Below are 12,521 nucleotides of genomic sequence, written 5' to 3' on the forward strand. Positions count from 1 at the left end.
CATTCAACATTTCCCCGTCACTTTCCTACCTGCAAAAAGTTGGCTACTTTTTAAAAGTGGACTTGTGCTAGGGCAACAGAGTGCTTTAATCCACTTTAATTATGCAAAGACAACAATTTATTGGTGGGCGCTTGAAACCCTTCTGCAAAATATTGACAGTCTGGAGGCATCCTACGACTGCCATCAACCCCAGTCAGCACAGCTGAAGAAGGCTGGGTTAGGACGGTTTGTTCCCCTTCTAAACAAGACAAATCCCTTTTCAAAGTCAAGTGTCAAAGCAGTCCCTTTCGATAAAATGGATGGCATATACGAGATAAACAAGTGATCATTACAGGGGATCCCATTTAAAAATGTTGCCATCATCCTGCTCCACTTTTGCCCATACTGCCCTGTCCCACAGGAGAAGGAATATGGTGAATTTGAGGAGGGGTAATTTATCCTGGACAACCTTTGTCCCTTGCTTGAGGGGTACCTCCTGTTTAGCTTGAGCCTGGCATCAGCAACAAGTTCAGTCAATAACGGGCCTTGTAGGGACTTTTTAGACACCTCACCTGGGATCGGCAGATCCCTGAGATAAAGGCCAATGGTCGCATGGGTAATTCTGGAGAAAGCAAAATTTTAACTGCCAGCCAAGAGGACTGGTGGTGAGTTTCAAATGGCCCCTGCCCCAGAAGGCCACTTATATACCCACCCCTCTCCCACCTAGCAAATAGGGCTGGATAGAAACACAGGCTGTGTGCCCATTACCTGCCTGAAATGCAGCTCAGTTTGGATTGAAGCTGGTTTTGGGGGAGGATGCATCAAATACAATATTTCAGAAGAAATGACAGGATAGACTTGAATTGTGGCTAACACTGTGTGTACACCACTTCGTGAGCCAGCACTGGGAGTGGACTGCATGCAGAATATAGAGGAGCATGCACAAAACATTGTAAGGCAAGACTCTTCCTCCATTCCCTGCTTCTCTCAGCCCAGGGTCTTAGATCTTGGGGCCAAACTTTGTGTGCTGGGCAAACGCATGTGAAATACATGCTTGCCCTCTTCAGAAAGCAAGCAGGAATTGAGGAGGGAGGGAGGCTGCATGCCTGACACAGAAAGAAAGAAGGGAGCAAAAATTCCATCATGCTTCCCTGCCTTACCTTGACACACTCTGCTGCTTTTAAGCATAAGGGCATAGAAAGCTGCCTTATACCAAGGGCACTTCTAGACTGTCACTCTTCCTGGGTGGAATTCAATTACCTACCAGCCAATTCAGGCTGCACAATTAAGAGTTGACTGGGAGGTCTTGTGCCAACTAACCCACTTCCCCACAAAAGGACCAGACTTTCTGCCATAAGGAGAGTGACTGGAAAGCGTGGGGCGTCATCTAACCACTCTGCAAACAAATAAAAATGCCCATCAGATTGTCAGCAACGTCTGATCTCCCCGCAAACACATCAGGCTGAGTGAAAGGATTTGAGTCGGACGCTTGGTCCACCTCCTGTAGCTCAGTATCATCTATGTTCACTAGCCAAGGCTCTCCAGAGTTTGACGCAGGGGACATTCCTAGCGTTTCCTGGAGATGCTGCTGGCATGAATTCCATATTCATAAATATTTGGGGGCCCTTCTGCACGCAGAGTGGATGGTCTAACACCGAGTTTCAGCTGTTCCCTGAACAGCAGTTGTCCCCGCCCCCCCCCCCCCCCCCCGCCAGCCCCAGTACCAAAAGAGAGCCAAGCAAGAGAGGTAAGGCTGGAGAAGAAACAGGTTTCTCTGCTCCCTCAGGTGCTCCTTTATGGCATAAAACGTAGGTCTCGCTCCCACCTTATATGTGAACAAGGCAAAATGTGGTTGGCATACACAATCGCCCAGCAAATCTAACTGGGCTCTGGGAGCCAATGGTACCCGCTGTTAGGCCCATACTGTGCCACCTCTTGAGTTCTTTCTTTATTCCTGCCAAAACTTGCAGCCACACATTTGCTCTCTGGTATCAATAAGTTCAGAGGCCTGGGCAACATCCTCTATGAATGCTGAATATATGTAGCGGGCAAAGCTCAGCGGCAGAGAATCGGCTTCACGTGTGTAATGTTGAATCCCTGGCATCTCCAGCTAGGGCTGCGAATGTTCCCTGCCTGGAACCTTCGAGAGGTGCTGCCAGTCAGTGTAGACTTGGCATATGCTCCTATGTTAACACCTCTAGAACCCAGGGATTGTGGGCCCCTATGGCAAGAGTGAGGACCCTCAGGCCCAGGTGCCAAATGCAGCTCTACAGGCCTGCCCAGGTCACACGCCCCCAATTCTACTTTGCCTCCTCCTCCACTGTTTTTGCCTGGGTGGTCTGTGGACTCTGACAATGCCTCCTGCTTTCCTGGATGGAGGTGATGGGGTCAGGTGTGTCTGGGTGTGTCAGCATCGATTTCTCCACCCACTTTTGCCTTTGGCCCCGCCCACCACAGGCCCTCTGCTCTCTCATAGTGGCCCCGAACAGAATGCAGCCCTTGGGCTAGGAGAGGTTCCCCTCCTTTGCCATAAGGGCTTTCTCTAGGTGCCGCCCTGCCATGGGGCAGTGTGTGTGCATATCAGGGAATATACGGGTCAGGCACTGAGGGGCCAGAGAGCAGAACAGCATGATAAGCCACCCAGGAATGTGTGGTTTAGGCTTCAGTGCCCTCTTCAGGCCTGACCAGCAAAAAAGGCATACAAATAATAGCCTCCATTTGGCAGGCCACCATGGCCTCAACTACCTCAAAGTGTTGGTGCTGACCTTTAAAGCCTTAAACAGGTCCTGTATACCTGAAGGAGCGTCTCCACCCCCACCGTTCAGCCCAGACACTGAGGTCCAGCTCCGAGGGCCTTCTAGCGGTTCCCTCCCTGCAAGAAGTGAGGTTACAGGGAACCAGGCAGAGGGCCTTCTAGGTAGTGGCACCCACCCGGTGGAACACCCTCCCATCAGATATCAAGGAAATAAACAACTATCTGACTTTTGGAAGAGATCTGAAGGCACCCCTGTTTAGGGAAGTTCTTAATGTTTGATGTTTTATTGTGTTTTTAATATTCTTTTGGAAGTTGCGCAGAGTGGCTGGGGAGGCCTGGCCAGATGGGTGGGGTATAAGTAATAAAATATTATTATTATTATTATTATTATTATTATTATTATTATTATTATTACCAGGGTTGTACGTCTGCGGCAGCTTCTGGCAAGATCTCGTAAGCTCTTGCAGAGCTCTTGCGAGTTCTGAGAGATCTTGCCAGTAGCCGCCACTGTACAACTAGTGGCGGGCAGGGAACCCCCAAGGAGGACGCCCTGTAGGGTTCCTCTGCTTCAGTCAGCCTCATGGGCGGGGCTGGCCCTGCAGAGGTAGAATCATAGAGTTGGGAGGGCCATCTTCCTGCAATGCATGAATCTTTTTGCCCAACGTGGGGCTCGATCCCACAACCCCAAGATTCAGAGTCTCATGCTCTACTGCCTGAGGAGCCATCACAGAAGTAAAATATCATCGCCTGCTAATTGCTGTGGATTATGCCACTTAAGAAGGGACACGGGTGGCGCTGTGGGTTAAACCACAGAGCCTAGGACTTGCCGATCAGAAGGTTGGCGGTTCGAATCCCCGTGATGGGGTGAGCTCCCGTTGCTCGGTCCCTGCTCCTGCCAACCTAGCAGTTCGAAAGCACGTCAAAGTACAAGTAGATAAATAGGTACCACTCTGGCGGGAAGGTAAACACCGTTTCCGTGCGCTGCTCTTGTTCGCCAGAAGCGGCTTGGTCATGCTGGCCACATGACCCGGAAGCTGTACGCCGGCTCCCTCGACCAATAAAGGGAGATGAGCGCCGCAACCCCAGAGTCGGCCATGACTGGACCTCATGGTCAGGGGTCCCTTTACCTTTACCTATGCCACTTAAAAGGGACGCGGGTGGCGCTGTGGGTTAAAGCCTCAGCGCCTAGGACTTGCCGATCGAAAGGTCAGCGGTTCGAATCCCCGCGGCGGGGTGTGCTCCCGTTGCTCGGTCCCAGCGCCTGCCAACCTAGCAGTTCGAAAGCACCCCCGGGTGCAAGTAGATAAATAGGGACCACTTATTAGCGGGAATGTAAACGGTGTTCCGTGTGCTGCGCTGGCTCGCCAGATGCAGCTTGTCACGCTGGCCATGTGACCCGGAAGTGTCTTCGGACAGCGCTGGCCCCCGGCCTATAGAGTGAGATGGGCGCACAACCCTAGAGTCTGTCAAGACTGGCCCGTATGGGCAGGGGTACCTTTACCTTTTATGCCACTTAAAGCAACAGCCTGTGGCAGCGTGAGAGCCAGTATGGTGCAATGGACAGTGTGCTGGATTTAGAACTCAGAAATCCCATGTTCCATGTTCAGCCATAGTGAAATTCCCTGGGTGATCCTGGGTCTCTCGCAGGGTGGTTGTGGGGATAAGATAGGTGTGTGAGTGAGGTGGAACTCTGTAGACTACCCTGAGATCCTTTGAAGTAGGGTGGGATGAAAATATAATAAATATAATACCGTGCCAAACCCACAGCTGCAGAGCCAGCTGGAAAAGTTGGCAACCTGAGCTGAACGCCACTCATTGATTCTACAACAGCTTGCCATCCATTGGTTCTTTGAGTGCATTGGTAAAAGGGACATAACTGCTTCCTGTTTTTTAAGTCCCACTTACTAACAAGGTTGAAAGAAAGCAACGGCATCCTAAAATAAACCATCATCACCACTGTACCCCCTTCAAAGGCAAAATAGGGACAGTGGTATACCAGGAGCAAATATCAGAAAATACACACTATTTTTGGTAAATAAGCTATGGAAGCCTCACAACAATGGCAGGGTCTGTGTGTTTAAAATACAAACTTCCAAAAGGTGCTCTCTCTCTCTCTCTCTCTCTCTCTCTCTCTCTCTCTGACCTTGAAACTCAGCTTCACATTGTGAGAATACAAACTGAGTCATGGAAAAAAAGAAAGTTAAACCCTCTCACACCCAAATACATCTTTTCAGCCTGTCAGAAAATAAAAAATAAAATAAAAAAGACACGCACTCTATCTAAGTCGCTAGATCTGGTGTCATAGTGGTGTGGTGCGGCTGTCAAAATAAGCAGACCAGACAAATCACATGCAAGAAGGCTGAAGGAAGAGATTGTCTTTAGCCTAGAGCAGGGCTGCGTAATTTGCGGCCCACCAAGCAAAATGCAGCCCACCAGTCACTGATGGTGGCCTTCTAGGACCTTGATGTCTGCACCCCCCCCCCAACCCCCAACCCCCCATAGCCAGAAGCCAAAAGAATCCTTGCAAATCATCCAGAGTACAGATATGGGTGGTCTGATATGCTCTAAGTTATTTCATTATATCGAACATTATTTACATTTAATTAAACAACAACAACAAGTGCCATGGGCTTGCCTGTTTTTACCCTGCTTGCCTTTGCGCTCTTTGGCCCTGACACTGGAAGGCAGGAGCAAGTTTACTTCTTTCTGGGTAAAACTGGGTAGAATTCTGCCTGCCTGCTTTTCCTTACACCTTCGTAAGTAAAAGGTCTAACTTAAAAAAAGAAAAGAAAGATGAAAATTCAGGGAGGGAGCTTGGAATATCCCATTGGGGTCAGGCAATCAGGGTTTCACAGCACAGCGGTCAGAGTGTTTGACTAGGACTTGGGAGACCAGGGTTCAAATCCTTAGTCAGCTGTGAAGTTCACTGGGTGAACTTGGACCGGTCACTGCCTCTCAGCCTAGCCTACCTCACAGGGTTGTTGTGGAGATCAGGAGAGGGAGAACCCTACATGCCATCTTGAGCTCTTTGGAGAAGAAAAGTGTGGTTTAAATGCAATAAGTACATAATAAATAAATAAAATTCTGAGAGACAAAAACAAGGGCATCCTTGCAATGCTCTTGTTTTCAGTTGGTGTGGTACTACTCTGTTCTCTTCCGGTAAGGTTGGCATTTAAGCATTGCCCAAAAAAAGATAGAAAAGCTTGTTATATTATGATCCTACAATGGCGGGGGGGGGGGGAGTAAAGGGGATTATATGTTTATGTTTTTATTTCACTTGTATATGTAAAATAGAAAATGCAAAAATAAAAATGTTTTTTTAAAAAAGGAAAGGAAAGGAAAAGCATCCTCCGGTAAAATAGGTCACAAGAGGACACCAATTTGCATATCAAAGATGCAAATATAGAAATGATAACTACAACTTAAATAGAAAAACAATATCTCAATAACATAACATTAAAAACTGGGCAGGGATGGAAGAGACTGAGTAGCGGGAAGAGAGAAAAACCTACTTCTCTCTGTGAAGAGTTGTGGGTTACATGCACACCATACGTAACTTCCTCCAAAGAATCCCGGGAATTGTAGGGTGCTGGGAATTTCAGTTCTGGAAGGGGGGGAACTACAGTTTCCAGGATTCCTGCAATACTGTGGGCGTGCCTAGTCGGCTGAACAGGTAGCAACGGTTGCTGGAGAAACCTGGTGGCCTGCCCTGCTCTCCCTTCTTATGGCTCTTTCTCTTTAAACCAGCCTTGGACCAGTCAGGCCTTCAAATAGAGGCCTGTCCTCTGACAGTTCTTCAAACAAAGGATGGCCGCCCGTAACACAGGATACACGGCCACCCCACACTTTGGTCAGACCTCACCACTGTGTGGTGTACATTTCTGCGCACCACAGTCTAAGGAAGATATGAACAAATTGGAGTGTGTCCAGACCGAGGCCTGGAGATCAAGTCCTATAAGGAACAGGCAATGTAGCCGGGTCTGTTTAGCCTGGAGAAGGGACAACACAGAGCAGGTAGGACAGCCGTCTTCAAAGATGTGAAGGATTATCACACAGAGCCAGTGTGGTGCAGTGGTTAGAGTGTCGAACTAAGACCAGGGAGACCAGGGTTCAAATCCCCACTCAGCCATGAAGCTAACTGGGTGACCTCGGATCAGCTACTCCCTCTCAGCCTAACCTACCTCACAGGGTTGTTGTGAAAATAAAATGGGGTGGAAGAGCCACCTTGGAGAAAAGGCAGAATATGAATGTAATAATTTTAAAACCGAGGCAATAGAACACAGGGCAGGACCCAGATTCAAATTACAAGGAGGGGAGGTTTAACCTAGACACTGAAGACGAAAGTATGCACATTAATGCTGTTAACTGTTGGACAGTAGATACCTTTCTTAGAATGGTTTTTAGGCAGAGACGGGGTGGTCACCTTGCAGAGATGCTGAAGCAGCAGGTTTCTTACATTGTCAGGGGTTGGACTAGATGGCCTTTGGGATACCTCCTGGCTCTATGATCCTACCAAAGCTCACTTTGGAAGCCCCAGTCCATCCACGATTACACAGTGCTGAGCTCTTTTCATCGCCAGTGTTATGATGTGCCCATTTATTCTGCAATAGCCCGTCCCTCACTGATTTCAAAGACAAGGAGGATGGCAGTCCTTTTGGTTTAAACTTGACACACTAGGAAGAAAAACCTACTTCACTATGCAATCAATACTTTGAAATACCTTAGAACTGCAGTGTGAGAAATGGCATTACGTGTGCTCTCTGCGTGAGCCTTTAGTGTGCATGCGCCTGCATTTTTATGCATGCACACTAGAATCACCCACTCCAGAGATTTCATGTCTAGGGACTCACATGACAATTCCTGAAATATGCAAAATTTGAAAAAGGCACTCACAAAAAGGCAAAAATGTGGACATTAATTTACTGGGGGGTGGGGATACACAACAATGACAGCCCCTTGCGAATTGGAATATATGCCGCAAGCTAACCTGTCCCTACATTCTCTGATTCTCCCCCATACACACCCTGGCCATGCCTTGCTTTGCAGCCCAGCAGAAAAGCCAGAAAATGGATCAAGTCCCACCTCGCTTCCCCCAAATGGGGGGCTATGTTTATTTTCCTGGATCACAAGTTGGACAGGCTGATAAAAGGCAATTGGGCAGGAACAGGTGAGGATATGCAGACCGTTTCTAAATATCTAAGGATGTAAATAGAAGCAGGAGGGGAAAACAATCACCATGTGCACATGATACAACCAAGGTCCCCAATGTGGTGCCCGTGGGCACCATAGCGCCCATAGACAACTCCTTTCAGCACCCACTGTGGCCTGCCTCCTGACCCTCACAAATTGTTGGGCGGTGGGACGGAGTTTTTCTTTGGTTGGAGGTCTTCTCTCTTTGGAAGGACGGCCGGCTCCCCCCCGCCCCCATTTGTTCTTTATCTGGGAAGAAGAGACTTTTAGCATACCCGCCAACATTTCCCAGATGAAAACAGGGACACCTCAAAGCTAATCCTGTTCCGGCCGCCCCAACACACGCATGCTATGACACATTGCTGAAGGCTCCAATCACCCTGCTACATGCTGTGTCTGTGTATTTTGCGGTAGATGCTTATTTAAAAGCCAAAAAAGGTGTTGTTCTTTTGGCTGGAAGTATGTTTGACAAACACGATCGCCTGCAATATGTCATAACAGTTCCAAACATACTTCGGAGGCAGTGAAATGTCAATGGATAGTGCCACCGTGTGCGTGTGTGTGCATATACACACACACCTGTGCACTATAGACAAGATGCATCCATAATAAGAACACAAGAAGAGGCTGCTGGATCAGGCCAATGGCCCGTCAAGTCCAGCATCCTGTTCTGACAGCGGCCAACCAGATGCCACAGTGGAAAAGTGGGACCCGAGCACAAAGACGACTCTTCCCTCCTGTGGTTTCCAGCAAGTGGTACCCAAAAGCCTTACTGCCTCCAAACCATGGGGACAAAGTGTAGCCATCATTGCTGGTGACCACTGATAGCCTCGTCTTCCACCACAAGGAAGAAACCCACCCATTCACCGTTAACTTCTAGATCTAACTCGGCAGCTCAAATCTGAAAAATGAACAATTAACTCAAGCAACACGCACTAACAAAATTTTAACACACTGCCTCCGAAAAATCAAGAAATTGAACAAGGACTCATACCAGAAAATATGAGTTGTCTCTAGTAAATAGAGTGAGTTTGATCGTATGGGTTAGTACAACGTTTTGTGCGCTTAGCAACACTGGCGGGAGCATTTGCAAATCTGCCACAGAGCGTCATGGTTTAGGACAGAACAGTAGACTGGTCAACTGGGAATCCATAGGGTGGATCCGGCAATTTTATCTGACCCCCGGTGACCCTGTTAAATTGAATCAGAGCTTGGGGTGGGGATTCCCCATGTTTCAATCCTAAATTACAGATATTGCACACGTTAAGAGTTTACATCTCTCTTTGGGTTTGGTTTTGTATCTATAAACTCCAATTCTGCGAACGAAAAGATATATAAAGGGCATCCTTAACCTCTTCTGTAGTACTGTAAGTGTACCTAGACCTGACAACATACATGGGAGGTGAGTCCCACAGCCTTTTAAAAGGTGGGAAGCATAAGGAAAGCAAAAGAGTGAGTAAAGTGATGAGGTTTCCCTCCCCCCATGTCTGTTGATATGTATATGTTTTTATATATTTTTCAACGCTCAGTTCTACTCCTTAAGAATAGTAAATAAGCCAAGATTGACATACTTGCCCAAGGCACTCCAGGGCAATGGATCTAGGCAGCTTCAGCCCCACTGAAATCAATAGGACAAGTTAATCTTGGCTAACTTAAGTCCCGTTCATTTAGTCAATGAGACTAAAGTTTAACATCCTGGATCCAACCCACTAGCATCTCAGATTGTGGAGACTATGGACTGACGTGCGGGGAGACAAGCCTACTCTAATTATTCCAGTTGCAGAATTTAAGGTCTCTGATCACTGCTTGTGCAGAATTCTTGCGTGACCTGTCCTGTGGGAGAACACTGTTAAGTTGGCCATGGTTATAATCATTTCGCTACTCAGCATCTTCAGGTCTGGGAAACCAAAACTGAACAGGATAGCCAAGGAGGAAGAGGGATATGCCCAGTTTTTGATTTCTATCTCTGCCACCAACATCCCTTAGATGACCTTGGGCATGTCACTGCTGGTGCCTGGACTTCCGCTGTTTCCTGCCAACTGAGGATTCACATAACCATAATAACACTCCTTCAGAGAAGGAGGAAACGAGATTGCTAGAAATACGGCGGCAAGCAAAATTAGAAGAGCAAGAAAACTCTCGCCCGCCGTAGGAGGCGTCCATTTGTCCTATTGCTCCTGATCTCCCCTCCTTCTGGGGTCTGGGATGCAGCCAGGCCTCATCCCATCCACCCCCAGCAAGACTCCATCCACCTACCCATTCAGCCTGCGATTCCTGAAATGTCTTTGCGTGAACTGCCTGCCGCCACGGTGCAGAAATGATTATTCAGCAAAATCCCGCCCTCCCTTATCCCCTGCCGCCTCTTCTGTCTCTTTCACCCACCTGCTCCAGATATTTATTATTGTTATGATTCCTTAAAACAACCCCCCCCAAAAAACCCCCACCTCCCAAACATGCACGCACACACACACAAGCATAGCCCGGCTCCTTCTCCCCCCTGTCACCGTGTCTTTTTCTGCCACTGCAGTAATCTTCCCCCTTTCCAAGCCACAATACTCATTCTACACACAGACACACACAAATTGAGAGAGGAGAGAAGAGAGAGGCCTTGTGGTTTGGGTTTTCCTGCATCATTGCAGAGAGATGGATGGTTCTCTCCCCCCCCCCCCCCGGCCACCCTGCACTCCCATCCTCAGCCTTCCATCGAACAACTGACTGCCGCCGAAAAAGAGGAGAAGGAAGCCGACGGAGACGGTTTTTCATATTACCCAGCCTTTAGGCATTTATTCAAGCAATCTCTCTCATAACCAAGCCCCATAATCTAAACCGCACAATCGAATCGGCATCCCTGCAGAGAGTAAAAAAAAACAAAACACCACCACTCTTCCATTCATCCAGAGTGCTGCAGCAGGAGAAGATTGGTGTATGGGGGGGGGGAGAGAAATCTATAGGCCTCTCCTATAGATTGCCCCTTCATAAATACAGAGCCTTGGCAAAATAGAGATGGAGACAGAGATGGGTGTATGTCCCGTCTCTCCACCGACCAGACAGGGATTTTTTTTTCGGGGGGGGGGGGAGTTGGAGGTAGGGAATCTGTATGGAATAAATCTGGAGCAGTTGGTTCTTCTTGCTTTCCTCCCTCCCCAGCCAACCTTGGCCATTGCAGCATGATTATTTTTAAGCTACCGCTTCATCCCAAACAGAACTGCTTCAGGCCCCAACCAGCAGGGCACAGGCACCTGGGCAGAGGTACTGAAACTAACCCATCCAGAAAATATGGTCGATCCACCGCTGCCCTCGCTGCGTTCCCCTTTCCAAGCTCCCCTGGCCATTTAATGTGTGTTAAAACACACAAACACACCTACCTATCAACTACCACAAAAGCACTGTGATCCCAAGAACCCAACTATCCCCAAACAGCACTTGCTGCTAAGTACAGGGATGGCCACAACCCCTTTCAAAACCTGCCCCTATTTGTTGTTGTTTTTCAAATTTTCGCTTCCTTTTCCCCCCTTCTCCTATCTGCTACCTCTGTAAGGCAAACTATTTCCCTGCCATGCACAGGGACCCCAAATAAAGTCCAGCAAGGTAAACATTAATTCACTCCTCTGAACTCTTAAAAGACACCTTTTCCCTTCTGGTAGTCTCCAACATTTACTCTCCACTCCCAAATAAAACAGTGTGTAAGAGAGAGAGAGAGAGCGAGGTGCCCCAACACCCAAAGTGTTGCCCCCTTCTCCTGACAACCTACCAAACCTAGATGCCATTGGCCCCAAACAAGACTCCCCATTTGCTCTCCTCAAATAAACTCCAGGACAGGAAAGAATTCAGCTTTCGCCAACCACCACCACCACCACTGCGGCCAATTTATTTTCCCCAACAGGAAATGCATCTGCCTTCCCTTTTTCAGATCTCTTTCCCCACCCTCATTCTGCAATGGGACAAACACTTCTGGTCCACACGCGAAGCTCTGGGCTCTCCCATTTCTGTGGCATTGGGGTTGCCCCTCCTACCCCACCCCACCTCCAGGAGCAGCAGGGTGCCAAGTACTCACCAGTCTGCCCTTTCCCCAGTGTCTTCTCCAGCCGGTAGGGCCCCACATACTGAGCATGCTGCTGGCTCTGTTGTGGCTGGTAGGGGTGGACCCCACCTGCCTCTTTGCCACCGGACATGGCTTTTGTCTGTCACCCTTCTGAGCAACAATAAGAGATGGGGGATTTGGGGTGGGGTGGGGAGGGGAGGGGAGGGGAGGGGAGAGGCACGGCAAGGCAAGGCCCCCCTGATATCCCCCTATAGGGACAATACCGGGGCCGGCATCCTGAAGGATTTAGGGGGAGGGGGATGCTCTCGGCATCAGGGAGGGAAAGGGAGGCGAGAGAAGGATGAAGGATGCTACAGTCCGGGTACCAGCATCATCCAGCTGGTCCAGCCAAGGATGCTGCTGTTGGTGCTGCTGTTGCCGTGGATGAAAGATGCTGGTGGAGAGCCTCTTCTGCTCTGGTCCTTCGCCTCCTCTCACTGCAATCTGAAGGGATCTCTCGAGCTCTCCCCTTACATCAGCATCCGGGCAACTGGGTGACAGACACAATCCGGGTTA

General features: G+C 48.8%; 1 protein-coding gene across 3 annotated transcripts in view; it reads right to left on the reverse strand.

Moving 5' to 3' along the window:
- The window catches only part of BRSK1 (BR serine/threonine kinase 1), a 61,949-nt gene that overhangs the window by 39,137 nt on the left and 10,291 nt on the right, over window positions 1–12,521 (reverse strand). The window contains exon 3 of one of the 3 annotated variants that reach the window (XM_028702049.2): window positions 11,979–12,495. The exons of the other annotated variants lie outside the window; for them this stretch is intronic. Within the exon in view, the coding sequence (XP_028557882.2) occupies window positions 11,979–12,096 (118 nt within the window). The 5' untranslated portion in view covers window positions 12,097–12,495. The remainder of the gene's footprint in view (window positions 1–11,978; window positions 12,496–12,521) is intronic. 3 annotated transcript variants of the gene reach the window in all.

Source organism: Podarcis muralis, chromosome 13 (genome assembly GCF_964188315.1).
Source record: "Podarcis muralis chromosome 13, rPodMur119.hap1.1, whole genome shotgun sequence".
Lineage (NCBI taxonomy): Eukaryota > Metazoa > Chordata > Lepidosauria > Squamata > Lacertidae > Podarcis > Podarcis muralis.